Source organism: Pagrus pagrus, assembly GCF_965226575.1.
Source record: "Pagrus pagrus genome assembly, chromosome: 15".
In the NCBI taxonomy this organism is placed as follows: Eukaryota; Metazoa; Chordata; class Actinopteri; order Spariformes; family Sparidae; genus Pagrus; species Pagrus pagrus.
The window spans coordinates 11,023,507-11,048,648 of NC_140199.1; the positions used below are offsets into that span (position 1 = coordinate 11,023,507).

General features: G+C 41.8%; 1 protein-coding gene across 2 annotated transcripts in view; it reads left to right on the top strand.

Annotated features, from left to right (window-relative positions):
• camkmt (calmodulin-lysine N-methyltransferase) overlaps nt 1-15,753 on the top strand; it is a 111,146-nt gene extending 95,393 nt beyond the window's left edge. The window contains exons 9-12 of one of the 2 annotated variants that reach the window (XM_084374697.1): nt 877-940; nt 3,299-3,430; nt 11,706-11,835; nt 15,171-15,753. In XM_084374697.1, the coding sequence (XP_084230823.1) occupies nt 877-940; nt 3,299-3,430; nt 11,706-11,804 (295 nt within the window). In that variant the 3' untranslated portion in view covers nt 11,805-11,835; nt 15,171-15,753. Of the gene's footprint in view, nt 1-876; nt 941-3,298; nt 3,431-11,705 lie in introns of both variants that reach the window. The other variant, XM_084374696.1, reaches the window with a different exon arrangement.
• The last annotated feature ends 9,389 nt before the right edge of the window (nt 15,754-25,142 follow it).

Below are 25,142 nucleotides of genomic sequence, written 5' to 3' on the forward strand. Positions count from 1 at the left end.
CCTCACATCCTCCGCTCATCTTTGCTTTTCAGTATTTAAATCATTTTATTTACATTTTGCATGAAAGCAAACACACACACATTGATTCAAACACTCACTGTACAAAGGCACACTGACTGTTAGATATGCACAGAAACATACATAAAACAAACATAAATGCACAGCAACAAGTACAATACACATACACAGAGCATCCTGATACTCTCTCATTTTAATTACTAAGATGTGGCTTACCTTTGATCACACAGTGCCTGTATTATATCTTTTTATTTGGTGTAATTATTTAAATGTGGAGCTAATCATATTGTTTGTGAAGTTGTATGGAAAAAACATGCATGCGCAAATCCTCTTACTCACATGTACATGTAGACTGTCTCTCCACACACACGTTGGTTACAGTACAGGGGTGTTTAATGCACAATGGAAGCAGTTAATTTGATTCTGTAAACATTTTTTCTCCGCTTGTGTGTTGTTTTTGTTCTTATATCTTCATATTAACTTCAGAGCTCACACTCCAGGTATTAATTCCACAAATCCAAGGTGCTTTTGCGCCGCTTTGAAGTGTCCCAGTAAAACCGCGTATGTCTGCTTGTACACACGTGCGCGTGTTGACTGCCGGCGATGGTATCTGTGCATGTTGGATTTTTCTGATGTTCTGCATTCCTCGCGGTGCCTCGACATAACAGGCGGAGGTGAATACGCACGGAAACTCAAACGTCAACAAAAAGGAAGAGCATCTTACTCATGCAAATTGTTTTTTCCCTTCTTCCTGTTGGTGGATTTATTTGTGAACAAAAGAAAATAAATAGCCTGCTGCTTTATCTGGAGCTGCTATCATAAGAATGCATTCTAACCTGGCTCTCCCTCTCCTCCCAGTTTGTTTCTCGACCAGTACAGAGCCTGCCTGGTTGATGCTATAAGGAGATTACTGCAACCCAACGTAAGTGTGTGTGTGTGTGTGTGTGTGTGTGTGTGTGTGTGTGTGTGTGTGCGCCTCTGTGTGTCTACTGTATATATCTCTGCTTATCCCCTTCCTCTAAATCACCACCCACTCCTCTCAATCATAATTAGGCCTCACCCAAAACCCTATACACATTAATCGTCTGACAGGATTAATATCATGTAATGCTTTAATGCTTATTATGAGCAACTTGAATGCATTGCTCTGATCTCCGCCTCTCTCTCTCCTGCCTTCCCTTAATCATAAATCCGAGGCAACTTCTCCCTTTTGGCCTCGCGATAAGACCCCACGCTGTGACAGCCAAAGCAAATGGGGGGGGGGCGGAAAGCAAAAGGCTGGAAGAGATAGGGTTGAGGTTTCTATTCATCTGAGGGAAGAGGGGTGCGTTTTAAGTACAGAGGCCAGACTGGTATAGGGAATATCTGTTTATGAAAAAGAAGGTGAGGGGAAGGAGATAGGGAGAAAGAAAAGGAGGAGAGGACACAAGAAGGGGTGAGGGAGGCGAGCGATGGAAGGAAAGGAGGAGGGAGAGGAGCAGTAATGATGAAGGTGTAACATAGATGTCTCTTTTGATTTAAAATGCCAACATGGATCTTGTTTGAAATATAGATGACGAACCAGAAACATGCACGTTATAATGTGGTTTTCAGCTCAATGTAAAGTCAGTTTTTTTTTTTTACAAAACAAAAATAGTCTGAATTCCTCAACAACAGCACACAACAGGACAGAAACAAATGGTCTTTTAACCGGCTATGCACGCAGCGCATGTACTGCGTAGGGTTGTGGAAGTCACGGGTCAAAACAAGACAGCGGGATTGGGTTTTCTGAGTGTGTTTGAAGTTTTTGGACCCAGCAGCGCTGTGAAACTGAGTTTGTGTAACATCTACAGACAACAGTAGGTTATGTAAGGGATAAAGTTATTGAGCAATGATCACTCGTCTTTTTTAATGTACTTTCATCATCTCCCGTTATTCAGTCTGATTTTTAAATCTCTTTTAAAGGAGGCAGCTGGTAGGAAAAAATGAATACTAATAGAAATTCTCAAAGCTGTGAACTAGAGTTATTTCCTGTATACCGAAAGTTTGATTTTGAAGTTTAACAAAATACGAAACACAAAATATGGACACAAAGGCCACATCCACCTTTCGTAAAAATATATAGATATATATAAATATATTTATATATACATGTTTAATGTAGCCATCCTCTTACCCATTAAAATCCATCTTTATTATTAACTTTGTTCAGAAATGGCAGCAGTAACTAGAAAAACAAAAAGGTTGATATTTTTTATTTTACATTCAGGTTGTCGTCAGTTTCCTCAGCTGACACTTCAGGCGGTGACACGCGCTGCAACACCTACAATCTGAATATGTGTCTCGTTTGCAGCTGAATGTCGAAGCTGCTGTGGTCGAATGACAGACATGACATCTGGCCATTGTTGTACATCTGTGTGTTAAGTCTCTCTTCATGTCTCTCTCTCTTTAATCCAGCAGAGATAATTCAGGGGCTAATATGATTTGAGTGTCGGCCATCAGACTGTCGCTGCCACAACAAGCTTTGCCAAATATTTAATAATTTGCTAAGCTGATTAAGCAATTAACAAAACAATTAATTCTCCCATCTAATGGCACTAATTTGTTGTTTCTGACAAAGGTGGTCCATCCGGTGGGCTGGATCCCCTTAATCAGCTGATTAGTGCTGGGAGGAATTTTGTCTGTTTGTTTGCTTTTGCTGTGTTTTAAGGGGGGGGGGGGGGCAACTAGATATACAGATGAAAAATCATCTGTCGAATGGAGCGCTCCTGCTGTTTTCACTGCCTTTGTGTTCATGTAGCTTGTGTCGTGTGTGTTTGCGTGAACATCCCTCTTTGCTCCATTTAATTAAAACAATAATAACATGATCAACATGAAATGAAACTGAAAGCTGAAGGATTTCAAAGAAACTTTGAACCTGTTGGTAATCCTCTTTATATTTGCAGGACGTCTATGATGCATGTGCACATACAAACACTTTTTTATTTCAAATACGCACAGACATGCACACCAAACGTGGCAAATACATGAGTAGACAATTCACACCGACACGTGTGTTCACATGTGATTGGATTTGTGGAGCTTACATTTTTGAGGTTTATCATCTAATGTGTACCTGGTAAAAAAAATCAAAGGATGTGTCTTTGTGTTTGTAAAACTGAACAAGTATTATAAGAAATGAGGAGTGAAGGTGTGTGTGTGTGTGTGTGTGTGTGTGTGTGAAAAGTACCCATAACTGTACTGTGCATTATAATCACTATCAAACTCTAAAAGAACTCACCCTCCTCCGGTTTCTCTCCAGGGCATGGCGTTGGTGTTTGCTCCACAGCGCGGTGAAACTCTGCGACTGTTTTGTCAACTGGCCCAACAGAGCGGACTCTACGTCTCTCAACACCAGCAGTATGACGCTCAGGTCATGGATGTTCACTTAAAGGTAAAAAAAGCATGTCCAAAAACAGAAAGACACTGAGACAGTAAGCATGACTCTTCACTCGTCATGAATTTTCACCGGTTAACTTAGATAGCTCAACAGAGGCTATGCACATGATGACACGGAAGGCGGAAGTCACCATGGTTACAACCACTGAGTGGCAACGTGCTGCAGTCTCAACGTTCAGCTTTAATGGCAATAAAAACACTTTAAAATGCGACAGAGCTGAGTTCATTAACTTGACTTGACATTGCAAATACTGCGATGTAGCAATTGCGCATGGGCACACTGCAGCGCAATGCTGAAGTGATATTTTGTGCAGCCCTAGGTCAGAGGTTAACTTTACTTACATGTTATATGTTTTTTATAAGAGCGCTCCCTGAACGATCCTTCTCTCCAGACTGGCCATGAAGCTGTTCCCTTCTAAAGTGACTACTCTTTAATAAACAGACAAAAAAAACAAACGGCCCTCATTTTGTGCAAAAATGCATTTTGTTAAATGAGACTGCTGTTTGTTTCAGCTGAATTTTTACAGAGGTCATTAACATCTGAGTATTGTTTGTAAATAGACTTGGAGGACAACCTAGTTAACACGGTTCTATTGTTTACTTGAAAATGGTCAAAATCTGTTAGAAACCAGTAACAATTCAGGGCGCGTAATGTTCACTCAGCTTTAATAAAGACTGCTGGATTGGCCTGTTGTTTGATGTTTAGAGACACTTTGTGACACACACCGCAGCCAAAACAAACTGCCTTAACTTGGCACGGTGAGAGAGACGGACGTGGGAAGGAGAGAAAAGAACAGTGAAAAAGAGAAAAAGAGTGACAGAAAGCACCTGAGTAGGCAGTGTTAAAAGAAGTGGTGTCCAGCTGTTAACTCCATTACACTCACAGCTACAGAATAACAGGACAGCACGGTGCGGGCTAAATTGGTGCACACTCGTTCACCTACACTGGTGGGACAATTGGACAGACTGGCCATTAAAGTGGCTGTTAAAGTGGCCTGAACCTCAGCGAGGAAAATCTCACTCCTTCTCTCCTTCTCTATTTATTCGTCACTGAATTTAGCACAATCACACTCACATTCTGTCTTTAAGTGACTCTGGAGGCTTTCAAACCACATTTAGGGTGAGGACATGTGTACAGAGAGGGACTGACTTAAACCAGGTTTAAGGCAGGCTCAGGTCAAAATGTCACAGTCCACATTTGGCCTCCACACCGGCCTGCAGTGAGAAGTTTGATTATCACTGTTCTGATGTGTTGAGCCACATAGTAAGAGTAGAAATGGGAAAAGATTTCATTGTGACTTGTGATAAAAACGCTCGGGATAATTGTCAATATCCTCACGAGGGAAGCTGTCTAGCTCGCTGACATGTTCCCAGACATGTTCCCAGTTATGTTGATTTTTTCAAATCAACATAACTGGGAACAATATCACTGTAAATACACCATCCTGTATGTCACTTGTTTTTTCTACGATATCATTAGCTAATATAGCACATTTAACATTTTTGTGGTAATATTTAAGTCATTGAAAGCACTTTGTTACAATAAGGGATCGATCACAGTCTTTGTAAAATATTTAAAAAGCCTATGCTGACTTTACACACAACACATTTACTCAGTTCTGTATTAAACCAAAGACAACACCTTTCCCTATCCCTTAAAAAGTCTTTTACTAGTCAAAACATAAGACTCTTGTGGGACTAATATTAAAATTTCCTAATAAGTTAGGCAAATCAAATTAATAGCATGTGAATGTATTTTGTTACTGAGTTTAATCCTTGATTCCCTTCTGAGTTAAAATGTGAAGCAAATGGGAGAACAATTCTTTACAAATATGTCTCCACACTTCATCTTGGCCTTCACTAAGCCCAATATGCAGCGACAGTGCCCTTGAAAATTAGAGTCAAAGGTGAACTACATTCGGTTGAACATTTGCAAGTGGCATTCGAGTAGCTCAGCCTGCAAGAGCTTCTTCAAAACTTTCCATTTTCAGCTTGGAGGTTGTCGATGCTGTTCCTCGTAGCGACTTGGACTTTGAACAGTAACACACACATAGAGGAATCAAAATAGAAAATTCTGACTAAATAGAGTCAATCAAAGGCAGGTTAATACCCACAGCTTCCTTCAAACTACTTTTGACCATCTTAACTGCACAAACTCTTGTGAAACATTCAATTTATAAGACATGGCTTCAACTTAATATCTCTTAGTAGGTGTTTCTAGCCTCAGGTGGAGTGGGTGCAGCAAGAGAAGAGCTAAAGGGAAAGAGAAGAAGAAAGAAGTGAAAAGGGACAGAAAGACAGAAGTACTTTTAGTGGGATTAAAGTGGATGCAGCCATTGCCTTAAGTAGAAATACAACTCGGTTTGAAAAAGCTGCGGGGAGAATTGATTGGGCCTCAAGGCCACAGAATTCAGTCATTGAATAATCCTAATGGTTCAGCACCTCAACCGCTTGGGAAAATTGCCACTCAGACCTGTTGTAGTGATGAGAGCTGCCTGACGACAGCTTGTGTACAATGTGAACAGCGAGAATCTAACTAACAGTGATGTTGGAAAAAATCACCCAGATATTATGCTGTTTTCTTTTTCTTTGGCATGCAATGGGACTATAAGACCAGTCGTCTCACTCTTGAAATGCACATTTCCATCCATGTGACACACACACACACACACACACACATGCACAGTGGGGTCAGGTGCTGCGTGTGGATATGAGGACAAGTTGAAGTGCCCCCCTCACATCTGAAGGTGATTAAGTCTCCTCTGCTTATCTTCTGATGAACACTCTGAACAACCCCTGTGTGGTTTTTGTGTGTGTGTCTAACTGACCATTCCCTACACACACACTGCGCACACAGCTAGGAAACAAGCTATATCACAATCCCACACAGACCAGACATCACTCAGACAGCATATTGGCTAGACATTACACACAAACACACACACCACATGATGATATCACAGCGAAACATACACTACCACCCTGCACACACACATGCACATCCAAATGAGCAGCTGCTACTCATTTGCACTACAGATTAGCTTTCCTCGGCTATATCTACTTTCAGTGGGTGGATCAGAACACAAGAAAAATGCATATCAGAACCGACAGTGGAACACACACTATGGATTTTCTTTCACTGCGGCTTAAAACAATCAAAGACGTCTCCACCAAAAGCAGGTGTATCCGTTTTGAGGATAAAGCTGTTCTTTTTTTAACAGTGAGGATTCGAGCTGTGAAAATGTCTCTAGTTTGTAAGGAAATGCCTGCTTAATATTACACTCTATTAACTTTCACTGTCGTTACCTTCATTAGATTGTGTATTTCCAAAAGCCATCACATTTCTTTTAATAAATATTTTACATTTTTTAGAAAAATGTTTAAATTAGATCTGTAATTTGTGAAATGTGTGAGAAAATAATACAAATAAATGAAGCCTGCATGTCTTTTAATTTTTTAATACAACTGTTTTTTTCTCCCTTTTCTCTTTGCTTTATTTTTTACTAAAACAACAAGGTAAAATGGACCAGCGGGAGGATTTCGACTTTACCAACAGGCCGCTGCATAATGTCCAAATATGTGTGACATGCGGGTGTTGACACAGTTGAAACCACTTACATATTAATAAGGAAACATGCCCAGTATTACTATATCCTTATATGGCAGATGTATGCAAAATCCCATGTGAAATAATTGAATTAACCTGGCTTTAATGCTGACCGTTATATCAGATAAAAGTTGGTAACACTTTGTTCATAAATGGTTAATTTATATTTAATTAAACTGTAGTTAATAGTTAGTTCACAGTTAAACAAACATTGAAATGCTTTATAAACGATTTAGTAAGCAATTGCAAATGTTTATACACATCATTGGCAACTTTACGATATACAATTGCTTACATAGTGCCCCTTTAACTATACATTTACCAGTTATTAATGATGATTATGAAAAACACTCCCTTTCTTTTTAATTTTTTAGTTTTCATAAACATAGATTAGAATCATCAGCACGGACAACAGAGCACTGTAAACCTATATGATCATATGACATTTGATACCACTGAAAGCCTCGACATGATCATGTCGAATTATCTCCCAACACTGGTGTCAAGCAAGCAGCGCACTCCAATCAAACCCGAACTTGTTGACATTTTCATGCAGCCACACAGCAATATCACATAGTTGGTTGAGTTTCCGCATGTGTCATTTAGCGACTCACAAGCTCCTCCATCTGGCACAGATGCTGTTGAACAAACGTACCCACGATAGCTCCGGGTATACTGGCATCCCTCGCTGTGCCAGATTCGACACTCGTCAGATTTGATTTTGTTTGGAATATACCGCCCGTCTTAATGCTTGCCTCGTGTGTGAAAAAAGAGAGAGCAGGGAGTGTTTCTCCTTTTTTTTTTTTTTTTTTTGCAATTCTTTACAAACCGTCTCCAGACCCCCAGCTCGCTACTCTGCAGTTTTCTAAACATACACACACTTTCGCCCGCTGACACAAACGCGCACGCGGGACTGTAGACAGCAGGCAGGCCCGATGTGCAGCGGTAGTGTGTCTAAGAACTGTGCGCGTGTGTGTGTTTGAGTGTAAGGCGTGTGCTGGGACGGGCAGACAGGGCTAGCGCGTTATCCTCTTATCCCCACTGTTGTGGAATAGAGAGGCAAGCAGCTGGAGGGACTGCAAGCAGCCTGATAATGCCAGCGCTATTTTCTAACCCGCCATCTTAATCTTGTTACTCAAATGGTTGTGAAGAGAGAGTCATGAATTTTAATTTCTCTCATACACACACACACACGCAAGAGAGTGTGTGCGCACATGTGTAGATCCCCCCGTCTCTCTCACATGCATAAATAGTATCCCCACTGTGTCCATGCACTCACACTCTCTTCCCTGCCTCCTTCTTTCTGCCTCCCTCCTTCACTCGCTTTCTCTCCCCCCTCAGCTGCCTAGCTCCCCCCTTTCTCTGACATATCTTCCTTCACCCTTCTCCACTCTCCCCTCCCTCTGCTCCCCACTATCTTCCCATTTCCTACATCACGACCCACTTCTCTATTTACTCAAGCCTGTCCTTCTATCCCTTCCTCTACTCGTCTCTCCATCCACCCAATCCCTCATTCTCTGTTTCCTAATCCTGCTGAGGGAGACCCCAGACATCCGGTTCATCCGTCCCTCCCTTGTCTCAGAGGCCCCCCCCCCCCCCCCCCCCCCCCCCCCCTTTCCTCCTCTCTCTTTTTCCACCTTGTTCAGTTTCTCTCCGGTCTACACCAGCAGGGCAAGAATAAGCAGGAAAAAAAAAAGAGAGAAGGAGGCAGGGAAATAGAGAGGCACAATGAGCGCACGAGAGAGAGGGAGACAGAAGCTGGGGCGAAAGTGGCAATAAAATAAATGACTTGCACCTTGGAAAGGAAAAAAAAAAGAAAGAAAAAAGATTGCGGAGGAGGGTGGGGTGGGGGGTCGGGTTGAGAGCCGATTTAGCCAGCCACCCATGAAGCTGATTAGGCAGCCTGCGATCAGGAGGAACAGCTTTGCTTGTTAAACTTTTCACCTCTGCGAGCTCTTAGCCCTCACCGTGTTAAGGCCCCCCCCCTCCCTCTCGATCCCTCCATCCCTCCATCTATCGCTTCCTTGCTCCTTCCGCCTGGTAGAATTTGAATGTGAATGCTGGCTGTGGTCCCCATTGCAGGCTTAGCAAAGGGGGCAGGCAGCTGCCCCTCCACGCCCAACCACCCCCTGGGCCGTCGGCTCTCTCTCTCTCTCTCGCTCTCTCTCTCTTTCTCTCTCTCTCTCTCTGCTTCCCTCCCTCTCTCTCGCTCTCTCTCTCTGGGGGTCACAGGTTCAACCACAGGCCGGTGCCTGGAGGGATGGCCACAGGAAGATAACGCACATGAAGGGCACTTGGGGAGAAAGGGAGGGATCGAAAGAGAGAGAGAGGGGAGAGGCAGACAGGAGCAGTTTGTTCATATTCAACAGAAAGGAAAGAAATTGGAAAAAAGAGCCGGTGTAGAGGCAAAGATCTCTCGCTTCCTCAGGACAAGATGTGGGTAAAGGAGTGATTAGAGATGAGCCAGCAGGACCTCAGGTAGCCATTTAAATCACACAAATCTCCTATTTTCTGGATGTTGTGACACTTGCAACGACCTGTGGATGTATAAGAAAAAAAATAATTTTGGCTCTCAGTCAGTACTTTCACACACTTGACTTGTATGTGTTGCTACAGGCACTGGTGAGGAGATGAAATACAGTTGAGTACGCTTGGAGGTCATGAAGTCATTCGCTTTACAAAGTAATCTACCAGGAATGTGCGCTTACACATATTTCATATTTGATTGGATAACACAGTATGATGCCGATGAGGTCAGAGCGAGTTACGACCATGGACTACATAAAATATAGACAGATCCACCCGGTCTAAAAAGTGAAACCAAAGCAGAAGTGCCTTAATGACTTGCCTCATTAAGTTGTAGGTGTCAGGAACAAAGGGCAAATAACCACTTCGGTATATACACCTACACACATGTAAATTTCTTAAGGTGGTTTTATGCACAATAATGAGAGTAATTTGTGAGGTACCATTCCAGTAGCTATGATATGTACATAAGGGCCAAAACCCAAAAATATTCACCTAAATGTGATGTAATTTTCTGCATTTGAGAAGAAGGAATTGGAGAATGTTTGGCATTTTTGCTTAATAAATCCTGATTAATTGAATATCAGAGTAGTTGCTATTTGTCCCAGCTGTAGTAAGCATACACTCTCACTCTCAGAACACACACACACACACACACACACACACACACACACACACACACACACACACACACACACAGCTTTGTGGGGTGTCCATGTCCTGCCCACTCGGTGCCCTTTTAAGCGGTCTTGGCAGTTTGGGCATGCACCAGCTAATCAGCTCGCTCAGCGTCTGGCCAAATGATCAGAGACTTATGAAAGTGAGTTTAGTGGGTCTGCTCATGTGAGAGTGTGTGATTGTCTGTGAGTGTGTGTACATGTGTGTGGCGAGACCGGGATAGGTGAGAGCTGTGTGAAAAGGTTTCCTCACAACAAACAGAAACCCAGACTGACCCACATTTCACTCCCGTCAGCGGCGTGTAGGTGCTCTGCAAGTGCTCATCCATCCAACTCAAACCTACTTACATTACCAGCTCGACTGCTGACCGCCTGCTGTTCTCCCAACAAATTAGGCCATGATGTTAAGGGTTGTAGTTCTTATCTGATTCTGTTCAACACTACCACTAAACAAAGTGCTTTATTCGGCTTTATTAAGAGACATATGTTATAAGTTAACAGGACAGTTTATAAATGCGCTATAATGTGTGTGTCTGTGCATCTAAAATATAGTAATGGTGGAGTATTTGAAGCTTCATTTGGATGGTTGTTCAGGCTGACATTAGCTGGGGAGGATATCCTGATTGGACACGCCGTGGTAGCAGCTTGTGACGTGTCTTAACCATGGTTCAAAGCATACCCTGCTTAATAATCTATTTCACTCTACATGGGACCATATTTCACAAAATCAACATGCTGTATCAAAGAAGACTTCAAACTAGCGAGCAAGACCATAAACTCACTAGGAAACTGTTTACTGAGGTAATGAATCAAGTGAGACGTAGCGTCATTTTCTCATAAGCTTACATACAATCAGACTTCTTTTTGAAACCAGTGGACTCACCAACAGCTTGTTTAAAACCGGAGTCCTGCAGTGGTAATATTTCTCCCCATGCATGTTTAAAATAAAGACTGAAGTTAAAGTCACCCCCCCCCCCCCCCCCCCCCCCCCCCCCTTTTTTTTTTTTCTTTCTTATTATTTGTTTTTGTCTTTAGTTTCAGTTTTTTAAATGTGTATCCGGCAGCGTGTGCAGCCCATCTTCAACATTATCTGCTTTTGAGCTCCATTACATACTGTAATTACACATTATCTTGATCTAATCTGTCAATTTGTAAGTGGAACATTTTTTGACAGTTTTCAAATTAAAGGTTCACAGAGAAGAATGATAATATTAGAGTAATGTTTGAATATTTAAATATTTAAAATAGGTAGTTTTGGCGGCATTTTTGCCTCAATTTCCATAGCGGATAGTGGAGAAGTAGCAGGGGTTGAAGGGGAGAGCGTGGAGAGATGACTTGAAATGAAGGACCCCCAAATGTTGAAAATACTGATAAAATTAGAGGAAATACTCAACCAAACTAAAATGTGGTTTAAGATGTTCTGTCTGTGTAAATGTTTTTTCATGTTCTTGACTTTTCAGATGCTGAGGGAGGGAAAAGAAGCCTATGATGAGAACATCCACTACCCTCTCCTCATCACCCTGACCAAAGGACCTCAACCTGTCAGCCACACTCAGTAAACCAAAACAAGTGAGGCCTCAGCTCTACACAGTACGTCACGGTTTGAGATGGATTGATGCTACAGAGTCATGTCATCGATGTGATCCACAAGTGATCTAAGAGGAAGAAAACTTGCACTGAAAGAGCAGTATTAAAGAACAAATAGAGTAGAGTTTGTCTCAAAGTTTAGTCGCACAGAGAGCAAATCAAGTTGTGGTAATATTTGAGACATTTTTCACACTGGTACTGGCCACTGAGAGGATTTATCATCACATGGTGCATGGCTTTGGACAATATCTGAGCGTGCATGTTTTGTAGTTTGAAGCGTTGACACGGAACAACCTTATTTCCAAAACAATGTGGATACTTTTCCTGCAGATGAGAAGAAAGAAAAGAAAAGGTGGATATATTTAGACCGAGTATTTTTAACCATCTGTCATGCCAAATAATTACAGTCAGTCTCCAAAACAGTCATCCCTTTAACCAGCTGACCGAACACTTAATCACTGCTTTAATCAGCCAACCAAGAAAGTGAACCACATTGCCAAACAGTCATCTGGCTGACCAGTCCAGTAAACAGTCAGTATTCGGTTATCTAATATATAGGGCGGCAACAATATTGCAGTATTTTTTAAAGATAATACAACTGATTTATGATTAGTAGTAATGATTATTTTTGCACTAAATTTTCATTTTCACTCATTAAAGTCATTTTGGGGGCGTCTGCACCAAACAAACACGTTCTCACATCTGGAGCACAAGATCTGTAGGCCGGGGCGTCTCCGCAGCACTACAGTAATTCACTATGATGCTTTTTTTTGACACACATTTTACTTTTATCAAATCAATTCCAGCTCCTGTGATTTTGCATATCGCACTTGTCCATGTTTCTGTTTTGATAGTGTTTTGATTAATTGTGCAGCCCTTCTAAAATCCGAGTTAATTATTCAGTCATCATACCAGCCATGAAAGTCAGTCAGTTGTTTTGTCATCACTAGTTGTTCAATCAGTTGGTTTCGTGAGCATTTCCTCAGTCAGTCCTACTGAGTATGTCAGTAAGCCCCCTTCAACCAGTCAGTATTAACCTCTGCCACTGTGTTTCTGGCCCCAGCATGGAGGCCAGCTCTAATTCATTAACTATCAGAGACTGTGGAGCAGCTCAGTTTCCTGTGTGTTTCCTTCTTCCCCCTCTCTAATTTCTTCTAATACAACCCATTCATCCCAGCCAGAGGTCACTAATGATAACTTCTTTTGTGCATTTCTTACAATAGTGCATTAACACATTGAGGCCCTTTCAGAATAAGGAGCAGTTGTTTCTGCCCAGAAGCTAAAAGCTAGCATATTCAACAGGCCACATCGCCATGGATACGAATAGTCTACTGTAAATCACATGATGTCATTTCATTTTACACAGCTTCGGTTTCATAATCTGTGTTTGAACAGTATAAATTGACCTCCTGATCACCTCCAACGCCTGCTTAACTGCTAGATTTGTTAAAAAAGTCGCCACTGATGAAATTGTAAAACAGATCCATTGTGTCTGCTTTCATAACTGCATTGACGGCTCTGGATTTCAAACATATTTAGTAAAAGAAGTGCTGGTGAGTCTGTTTGAATCACCAGCATGAGTCCTACGTCAATTTAATAAACATTTTTCAGATCCTGTGGCAGCTGCTAAACGCTCAGTCTGAACTCAGCGTCTGTGTCTAAAATATGTGCACATGCATAATGACTCCTACTACTCAAATATATTGACAAATGACCCCGATACTGTGGAATAGATTAGATCAGAGCAGGGTTTCTTTACATCTTTTTTTTCCCCTTTTCGTTTGTTTTTTCTGTGTGTACCCCCAATCTCCACTTGTTCAATGCCTGCAGAATCTCACTTCAAGTTAAGCTTAAGGTTGCTTTATTGTCTCCCGTGGGACGAAACTTGTCTTGGATGAAGGGAACTGCTGCATCGAACCCGACATTACAGTAAAAACACATTAATAAGAGCACATGTGCAAAGATTACCTAAGATTAAAACCAGGCGGAACCTGCACTCCAGGAGCTGCCCATTAATAAGTTTAAAGGATAAGTTAACCCAAAAATATAATCATAATAGTCATTATCTACTCGCCCCCATGCTGACTGAAAGTTGCCTGGAGCTTCACAGCAAAACAGGGTTGCAGCATTTTCCTAAACAACTGAAGTAAATGGGGGCTTGTTTTAAAATGTAAAAACACAATTGGAAAAAAAACAAAACATAAAATGGCTCCATACATCTTGTTTTCTGTTTTCCTATCAACACAATCAAGTGTTTCACTCAGGTCTTTTCCCATGCGTTCAGCTGTTCTTGTGGTATTAAGGAAACGCCAAGTGTCAGTGGGTCACTTAACTTGTACCTATCACTAGTAAGGTGTTTCCATATTTCACTGTGATCCATTGCTGTATACAACAGCCAAGAAGCTATGCAGTATCTCTCGGCGGCTGCTGTTTACGTGTTGAAAAAAATAATCCAACTTCTGAAGTAGGAGGTATTCCCTGTGTGCAGCTACTCAGAAAAGTAAATTAAGCCAGTTTTATCAGTGGTCTCAATGCTTTGAGGACTTAAATTGCATTGCAAAGGTTTAGAAGTATATTTAATTACATTTTTATCTGTAATGCAGTTTGCTGTATAACTTTGATATCTGTTTGCTAACACGGAAACACCATCCGAACTGTGACTCCATCGCTGTCTAGTGTGACATTACCATCACTGTGACAGTGATGTCATTCGACAACACATTGTTTACTGTGACATCTGCGCTGCGTTGCTGCTTCTTCCGACATCACTGCCCTTATTTGTGGCAAAAAAAAAAAAGTCTTCACCCGGTGCACCCACGATCTGCTGTGATGTTTTTCACAAGTGATGTCGTCACTTCTTGTTGTGATATTAGTGCTACCACTTCTCACTGTGACAGTCAAGGAACCACTCATAGTCAGTGTTATTCAGAGAAGCTCATGTGGTCTTTATCTGGATTGCTTACTATTAATATTTATGGTGAGAAATCCAACAGTTGTGACCAAAAAGACCACAGAGGAGGATCTGTGATGCAGCCAGGGTTTCTATTATCTGTTTTTTTTTTTTTTCGATGGTAAAGCTGTTATCCAACATATTTAAATCTTTCTGGTCATAATATCTGGTCAAAATGATTCCCACTAAGCACATTAAATTGTATTAAAGGTGAAGCAAGTGATACTGGAGGAAGATAGTTGACTGTGGAGTCCTTAAATACGGATTCTTTGGGTTGGTGATTGAGGGCATCAGTAGTATTTGACCGAGATTTCTCCCATTTTATTATCAAAGGATAATAAAATCTTACATGACATGTGAACCAGTGCCATTTTTTTTATTTTAACAGAAACCCTGGTTGTAGCTGAGAATCACCTTGGGCAAACATCGTACAGGATTGCTCTACTCCAACAGATTTATGTCACTGTGTTCTGGGATGTCTCAGTTAGGCTATTATTTTGATTATCAAACAAAACTCTTAGAAGTGCTTTGCAGGTCATGTCAACACTAATAAAGATCAGTTACAAACTGGATCAGTTTTTCTCAGTTTTGGATTTTTTTTTTTCTTTCTGGCAAAACAAACTTTCACTAAAACCAAATTCTCCAATTTGGGTAAAATTAAAGCTGCTTCTGCAGCACTTTCAAAAAATATTGATGTACAATTACCATGTGGTCTGTGCATGATCTAGTAAAATAACTTTTGGCTTTTGTATTATTGTTTTTGGTATTTGACACGAGAAATACAAAAATCTATATACTTCACTTATATATTTAGATTTATCCACTTTAGTGTGGACATGGCCTCATATTGTCTGTTCAGTTTATCAGTTTCCCTCTGCTTCACTATAATCAATGGGTTTAATGTTGTATTTTCAGTTTAAGGGTGGGTGATTTTTTTTTTGTGAATGAATGAAAATAAAAACACTTTCTTGAAGAAATGGACTCTTTTTTTAAGAATTGATATTTAGATTAGATTTAGATTTAGATATAGCTACAAATATAGCTGCAGCATTATTTCATTAATAAAATGTTAAAATTTACAAAATGATTTCATATTTATTTAATAAACATTTTTTATTCTGTCAGCTTGCAAATGTCTTTGATAGATTTTCTGTGATAATATATATATTTCTCGTCGTGGGGATCGGGTTGACAAAGCTGCTTGTGGGAAAAAAACAAAACGTGTCTGTCCCATTAATAAAACTCCAGTGATAAATGTCCACAGATGTAATAAAGTTTCCTTCAGGCCCAGATCGGCCGTGGCCTGTGTTTCAAACACAATGGCCTCCTGCAGGCTAAGCTGGTGCCAGACAAGGTAACACACACAGAAACACACACGTACACGCTCACACACACACATATCAAGCCCAGTCAACAGTCTACCCCTCCACAGGAAGAAAAGAGAGAGGGATAAAGGAGGGAGGGAAGGCAGTACACAGCAGCTAATCCTGCAGGCTCACTCTTCTGTTTATCAGTGAGAAGGAGGGAGGGAGAGTTAGCAGAAAGGGAGGGACCAGCGAGGCCTCCTGATCTGTCTTTTGATATTTTAAAGAGGTCTGTTCTCTCCTCCCCAACACTCTGCTGGAGAGACAGAGAGACGAGATAGAAAAACCTGCAGACAGAGGCAAAGAGAAAGAACGAGAGAGAGAGAGGCTGAAAAAGACAAGAAGGCAGAGGAGGAGGAGAGAAGAAATGGGACAAGACAAACTGAATGGCTGGATGGAAAGGGGGAAGTGAGACAGCTGGAAATGAGGTGAAAGTAGATCGAAACAGTGGGGAAAAGCTTCGGCCGTGAAAGAAAAGAGAAGCTGACTGAGAGACTGAGATTGACTGGCCAAGTGAGTGATCGAACAGAGAAAAAGAGAGAGACAGAGTGCTCCCGGCTCGACACAAGGGCCCCATTAACTTGACCACTTGCCCTTTGCACACAAAGGCAGGGCCGGCCCACTGCCCCTCCCACCCAATTATCCACGATTAGGCTCAGTGCACTGTGTCAAGATGGAGAGGGAAGGAAAGGAGGAGAGGGGGAGAGAGGCGAGCACAGGGAGGAGGAAGAAGGGGACAGAGGGAGCGAGGGAAAGAACTGAGGGGTGGATGATAAGGATGACAAAAGTGTTGTTAACATGGAAGAGATTCAAACATTTGAGTCAGCAGCCTTCATGCAAATGAATGTTCTGCGAGTTATTACAGAGGCAGAGAGCCCCTGGGAAGTTCTGCTGTGACTTGCAACTTATCTGTATTTGGAAATTGCACTGTCTCCTAGACATTACGTGAATAGAAGGCTAATTTGCAACACCACGTGTTTTTTTGGGAAAGCTATAAAGATGCAAAAATGTTGGTCTTGAACACGTCAGAAAAATGTTCACTAACAACATATTTAATTTGTAGTACAGCAGTACACTAACCGTTTAGGGAAAGATCATGGTCTGTTTTAGTTCTTGAGTTAAGAGATAAGATTCTTATCAACACAACCTTTTACCTGACCTAATTTCTGGTCCAAAATAATCATTACACTTCATGTAGGGACTTGTTCTTACATCACATCTCACTTTACACTTTGTATTTTATAAAGATGATACGTTGAACGTTTAAGCAAACCTTGTCCGTTCAACACATTTGTACTCATTTAAAGTCATGTGTCTGGCCTTGTGTCCCATTTAAGTCCAGTATTCACTCTTCATTTAGCTCTATTTTGGTCTCCACCAGCTCCTGAGAGAAATATCTGGCTGTTCATCAGATGTCGCTGAAAAACTGCAGCTTTCGTGAACCAAAACAATAAAGTGGTGGGCCGTAAAACCAAAACAATGAGCTGAAAGACACTTAAAAGCTTAATAGAGTTGAAGGAGGCCACAGACTCAGAGTATGCAGCTTTAAGTTATAGTGCACCAAGCTCTCATGGCCACAGTAAAATACAAGTGCATATTAAAAAAAGAGCTTTTGGAGACCAACTCCACCAAACTCCGACCCTCCTCCCCCAAAAAACACGTCACCCTTAATAGCTGTTTCTATCCAAATGTATTGCAAATATTAACTGAATTTGAAGGAAATCGCCTCAAGAAAACGTAAATTAAGTCTTGTTTCCCTCCTCTACTGTTACGTGCTTATTAGGAGTACGTTCAGCGAGATAAGCAGTAGTCCGGTCTGAAAAACCGGTTGGGGATTTGAGGTGATCCAGACCCAGACGCCATCCTATTCCGGACCCGGACCTTTAACTGATTGTTGAGAATGATTATTATTATTACATCTTGACAGAGGGTTTCTATTTTAACAGGCGCAGCTTTTCTAGCATTTACAGCAGTAGCAGCCCAGGAAACACACTGACCAATTGCATGCCTTGTAAATCCCTCACATGATGCTTCTCAGCCAATCAAATGGGTGTATTCTGCAAAGCTCTGTGATTCGAGTCAGAAAGATCAGTCTTTGAGTTTAAATTTTATTTTCTCTAAATCACACCATTCTGTCAGTTTCATCTTGAATCATTGGCCTACTGCTGAAAACCGTTGCAGAAGGAGAGGGCGCTATGACGCTGTATAATTATCAAACCTCAGCCGGTGAAAAACAACATGGAAAACAACAATAACATTCCTTTCAGAGCAAAAACGGCTGATCGGTCATCATGAACTGATTCGGAAAAGGTGTTTCCATCTCCCACTAAACGCATTAACTCTATGGGCAAAAACCACCTCAAGCAGGCTTAAAAACTTTATTTGCGAAATTGAGTACCGTATTCAGATTTTGCCGTTTCATTGTTTCCACCAACCTTTTCTAATTTAATACTTTAAATAATTTGACAGAGACACAATATCTTCCGTTCACATCCACAGCCATCCCCAAGGCCTTGGGCGGCAAACCACCGCTGACAGCAAACACAAACACTTGCATACTGTATATCCAAACATGACTGGCGTGCTTTTGGTGCCAAAATTCCTGCAGCTCTCAAAAAAACAAAACTACTAACAGGTCTTAATTTTTGTTTTTGAAGTACAAGGTCAAAGAAAGAGGAATTTAATTTGATCTGGGCCAAATGGATTGTTTTTGCTCTGCCTTTTTATTTTATTTCATTTACCTTCATTCCACAACACTGACAATTTTCACGCCATTGTTTTGTATTTTCTAAGTTAAGTACTTCAGAATACACTTTGATGACCTGAAAATTAACCCAGACGAAATTGTTTATGTGTTTGATTTTTAGCCTTTTTGCCAGGAAAAACTTTTTTTTCCCTTTCTTAATATTCATTACATTTGCCAAAGCCTGTGCAGATAGTATATTCAGGCATGCACACACACTTTTCCTCACAGTCAATGAGATACAGATGGTGTGTGCCAGGTGGGCTCAGGTGGTCAGCTCCACGGGACTGTTTGACCTGCACCGTGGACTGAAATGAGCCGTGTGTTTCCGGTGTAGCTGCTGCATGTGTGAGCGTACAGTTTGTGCATCTCGGATGTTTACACGTCCCCATGCTCATTTTGACCCCCTCCTCACCCTCCACCCCCCCTCATCCCCGCACCACTTCATCCATCGCCCAAAATCTCTCAAAACCTTTCAAGCCTTTTCCTCTCTCTTCTCCTCCTCAAGGCAATTTGAGGAGGGCTTTTTAAATGATCCGCTCATTATCGGTAGTGGAGTCACTTTGGTTTTTCAGCTCCGTCTGCTTGCCTTCCTGCTTCCTTTCCCCCCTCCTCCTCCTCTCCTCTTTATCTCTCCCTGTTTTTTAAGGGGCTTTTTCTGCCTCCACCCCTCCACCCCGCGCCCCCTCCTACTTCTCCCTCCAGAATGGCTTTTTGGTCCGTTTGTTTGTGCTCATGAAGTGGAATGCAGCAAAGTCCCTGAGAGCATTTTTTTCCTTTTTTTTTTTTTTTTTTTAAATTTAGAAAGCCATCGAGTATAAGTTGACGTGGCGGAGTGGGAGCTACCCCCACCTCCCACACGCACGAACACACACACACACACACACACACACACAATCCTCCTCCGTACGTGCACCTGATGCTGGCCTTGATGACAATAATGTTTTCCATTACAGGAGGAGGAATTGAGAAATATGTGAAGGTGGAATTCTGTGGCATTAATGTAGTCACCTGGAGCAGGGTTGAATAGGATAGTGGGAAACGTGTGTCTATTATTGTGTATCCTTTAAAAAATTGCTAGTAGACATGTTCAAGAGACGTAAACACACAAAATCAATTGTGCGTTGACTCCCATCTGTTCTCTCCTGGCTCTATAGGCTGCTTGCCTTTATCCTCATTTACCTGTTCAGTCCCTCCATCTCTAATGCCCATTAAACCTCTCCATCTGGATATGCAGGACGCTAAGTTCACTGACTGACTGCAGCGAGCCGAGGTCAACTCGCGCACACACACACACACACACTCACTGCTCACACAGTACAGTGATGCTTACACATGAGCTTATAGCAATGGGCTGCTAATTAAGGGGGCTGTGCTGTTGACGAAAGCACTCAACTTATCGCTGATTAGGTCAGGCCCGGGTGGAAGCGAGATTCACGGCGAGAGGGAGAAGGAAGCAGACTGCGAAACATATAGAACGACACAAGTGGTTTGTGTTGGTTGAGAGTCCTTCCCATAAATGTTGACAGTCTCTCGAGGCAGTGTTTACCCGACTTTTTAATGGCAGAGGGCCGACATCAGCCACTGTAGGAGCCGCGTTGAATTAACACCTGCCTCTCTGCATACAAGCAGCTCCTCTCTGTGCTATTGTCTGCCCGTGACTTTGTCAGTCAGTTAATCAGCGAGGCCATCAATCAGTGTGGGAAACGGCTAGCTTGTCAGCGAGCCGCCGAGTCTTAACATTTAACGAGTAAGGTGACAAATTAGGTAATTCAGCAACCGAACAAGCAGCCATATGTGTTGTTCTTTTAATATGATATGGATAATTGATTAAAAAACATATAAAACAAAAAAAATCGACCAATATTTTTGATGAGAAAATTGTAATGCATATTTTCAAGATAATTTACAAATTAAAATACAGATTTAATCTATAATATCAATGTTAAATTATGTTTTCAACTATTTCTCATCCCTTCAGTTGGTATCAGGCTACAAATCTACTGGTCTCCATGACAGGAGACACCATTCCCTAGCCATGACCTGCCTTACCTTTAAGCTGCCTTACTGTCACCCAGGCAAAGAGCTTGGATTCTTGGCAGGTTGACCCTGGTGTTATATCTACCTTGTATCTGCTTAGGCTAAACCGCTCTGGCCGCCCTCACTGAGGCCATCATCTTATTGCCATGGACATGGACAGCTCCACTAGTCTCACAGGAAGTTATATCAGAAAACTTTTCACGCCTACAGAACCTTTAAAGCGCCCTTGAATCCTGTCCTCACCCAAGCAAAGAGCAAATACTTGACGGCGTGAACCCGGCCTTTTCAGCTACAGATGAAGTTGCCTGTCAGCCCAACTGGCTTGATATGATACTTTATCTGAATGCCAAGAGTCTCTCCTGCTGCCTAACCATCATCATTGTATAACCGGTTCCACTACCAATAGCTACTTAACATTTGTTAACATGTTTACAGTATATAGGGTTTTCAGTAATACCGTATACCGGATGTACTCTAGCCCAATATAGGTTACGTGGTGTCATTCACTTTTTAGAGCCCAGTCCTGTTGCTTTAAAGAAAACTAATAAGTTATGAAAATTGAGGAGGTGCAAACTGACTTTGTTTTGTCCACTTTCAGTATGAATGGCACCAGCCTGTGTGGTACTGCAGATCTTTCTCAACCTTCATTTATGATTTATTACCTCCCCGTGTACCCATCTGTCTGTGTGCCTCCTCACCTTGTCCTCTCCCCATCTATTTCTCTCCTCCTCCCTCCTGCCCCCTCTTCTCTTTGGCCTGTGTGCCTGTGGTCACCCGGGCAACAGCTCTAACCTGCTGACCCATGTTCCCGTGGGCCAGGGGGCCATTAGGGGCCAGTCAACAAGCCTCTCTTCCTGCCACAAGTGGTGCTGGCGGGATGGAGAGGGCCCTCGTCTCTGCTTTGAAGGTCAATGAGGCCACAGCCCGGCACTCTGCCAGTGACTCTTGGGCCCCCAGACCAGAATGGCAAAATACAGCTTTAGAACGAAGGTCCAATTCAACCACACGCATATATAAACCTGGGTTTGAGTGCATGTGGATGTAACGGTGAATTACTGCAACCTTATCCAGTGATGAAATCAGTTAGATATTTGAAAAAGTCCTATTTTGTCCATCATTAAGTGAAGATCTGACAAGCATCCTTTTGAAATCACTTACTTCGCCATAGACCAGTTGTGTCCAAGCGTTTTGATTTGTAGTGATGTCCACTTGTCTCAGTTTAATGACTTTAGTGATCTGTATGAAAAAATTGTTTCATTTACATAATTCATTAGAGGATTGAAGTGGTAAAACTATGATCTATTTCAGGGTAAAACAGGGAGGATAAGCGATCTCAGAAAAAGGCAAGATCATTTTGCATATAAGTAAAACGTGTTTAATTTAATCCGACCGGATTGCCAGAATAAATGTAAACTATCATCTTCCGACTCTATTTTATGTTTCCCTCGTGCCACAATGCTGTGCTTATGCTCTGGTTAGGTTTAGGCACAAAAAAACACTTGGTTGGGGTTAGGAAAACATCATGATTTGGCTGAAAATGCTTGTTTTGTTTGCCACAAACACGGCTGGAGGTGGCCTGGCTTCCCGTGAAAAATATCTAGTTTTGCTTGCCACAAACAGTGCTGGAAATTGTCCCGAGTTCTACTTACCTTTCTTAAATATCCAGTGGTGGCATGCTTACAAATGCCGAAACGCAGATTCAAACTGTGGTCGCCCCTTTGGCAGCCTCGTGACCTGTATGGGACGTAGCTTATGCCACATACAAACTTGGATGAATCTGTGGTTTGCAAACATATTAACTGCTAACATTTTATCCCAGCGACTGGGCTGATTTTATCACATTTGTGACCCTTCAGATTTATCTTGCAGCCCTTTTTTTGGCTAAGGAACCACAGAAATCCGACATACTCTAGTTTCAACATGTAGTTTCTTTTGTCATTTTTTTCCCAGAGTATAATGTCCTTCTACAGACTTAAGTTTGAATTAATTAAATCTGAAATTAGATTAAACAAAAGTCAGAAGAATTTTAGTTTAACAGTATTAAATCAGTCAACATAACAACATTTTTCCTGTCAGCTTCCAGGGTGGCATGCACCTGTTCCAAACAATTTTCTGTCCGTTCCGTCTGGGGGGAGGTAAATACTCCAGTAGCCACTTGTCTGCCTCCTTCGGGGGAAATGTACATAGATTATGTCCACACTAATCCTTCTGCAACAAAAAGGCATTTTGCTTCAATACGGCGGTTGGGTAAGGGTTTCAGCAGATACACTCATCCTCACAAACACACACTTGCACGTACACACACACATTTTCCCGTCCATATGTGCACAAGGACGTCGGTGCAATTAACCTTTAGCTGATTCAGTCCGAGTACTCAGTTTGATTGAATAGAGCTGGAGTGTTCCCTAAGCCATAACCACAGCCTCGTGTGAGTGAGTGAGTGAGTGATTGAGAGAATATGTGTGTGTGTGTGTGTGTGTGTGAGAGAGAGAGAGAGAGAGAGGGAGAGTGAGAGAGGGAGAGAGAGAGAGAGCATTTCTTAAATACTGAATGTTGAACTTTAAGTAATGAGAGTAAAGGAGGTGGCATACTTCATATAGTTTTCTAATGAATTCCTATTTGTCTATGCCTGTAAAACTGTGTGTGTTTCTGTGTGTGTGTGTGTGTGTGTATGTGTGTGTTTGCCCCTTACTCGCCATAATTGCAGCCACTTCTCCACCCAATGAGTTTAGACCCTTAGCTTCAGGGTTACGGCCGGGGTTTATCCTGCAGAAGGAGCATCCTCTCGCTCCAGCTCGATTCTAGCCTTTGGCCCTGGCAGACTGTCATCTGTCGAGAGTCTACTAGCCTTGAGTTCTCTTTTTTGTTATTGGCTCCAATGGATTGAGCTAAGTATGTGCTGAAAATATTGGAAGCCCCCAAAATATTGGCACGATTCAGAAGAACCAGCTTATTGTTGCCCTGCATGTGCATACACTGTATTTCTTTCTCTCTCATTGTCTTTGCTCTGTTTACCAGTGTGTATCGTATCATATCTGCGATTACCTGTGCATGTCCTCTCTGAATGGTAAACCCAGTCTCACCTGGAGCTCAGCCATGCAGGTGAGTGAGCCATTTATCTGTAGTGCAGTTGGTGCCCTTCAGTGCCAGCTGATTCAAACAAGTGCCCAGCTGTAGAGGCAAAAGCTGAGCACTTTACTTATTGCAGTTGCTGGCCTGGTTCCTCTGCAGCTCTGCTGTGCCAGCAAGCCTTGATAGGAAACAAGAGTGCCGACTCTCCCCACTTATGTCATCAGACACAAATGCACACTTGTCCCACTCAAGTTTGATTACCAATTATCGATTGTTTGGTCCAATATTTTTTTTAAAAGCTGTCATGATTTTTCCAGTTGTTTTAAGGATGTAATATGTCACATTTTTGCTTCAAGATGTGTATAAGTTCTGTTGAGTTGTGAACCTACATTATTCCAAAAACTTTATTGTTTCCTATATTGTTCAAACCCAGACAAGGTGCCGGTTCACTTAATTTGTCGCTGCCGCTTTAAGTTCCAGGAGAGAGTCAGAGAACGAGGAAGGAGGTCTGTGAACAAGTATAAACTTAACGTGAATAAGCTTTTAATGCATTACCTTGTCTTTGATTGACAGACCCCATAGCGGCAGTAATTACATACCGTGCATTTCACTTCTTTTGATACCCCAAAACCTGAAGATATAGACTTTAATGATTAATCAATTATCAAAATAGTTCCCAATTAGTTTTCTGTTAGTTGAGTAATTGTTTTAGCTGTAATCATTTAAATTGCTTTTTGTTTAGCTGCCCAAACTCATCATTTACCAAAAGGGACAGGATAATAAGCAATATAACACGTTTTAGTTTTAACTGCTTATGATGAAAAACCCTTGTTGTCACCCCTCTGAAAGTTTAGCAAAACCATCTTTAAACATAGGTGTGTTTCTCCTTACGACCAGAAATGTGGGCTTTTCTTCTCCGCATACATCTCTGCATCAGCTTTGCAAACTGTTGGCTGGTTTGTGTAGAGCTTATATGCCATAAACCTGCAAGAGGCCGTGTGTTGTAAACTGCTGTGTAAACCCCAACTGAGGCGCATATTCCAAATATGCTTTATACATCCAGAGAATGCTCCTAAAACAAGAATAATACCGGCATGTCCCACATGTCTTGATTGGAAAATGCTACATTTTACATCACTGT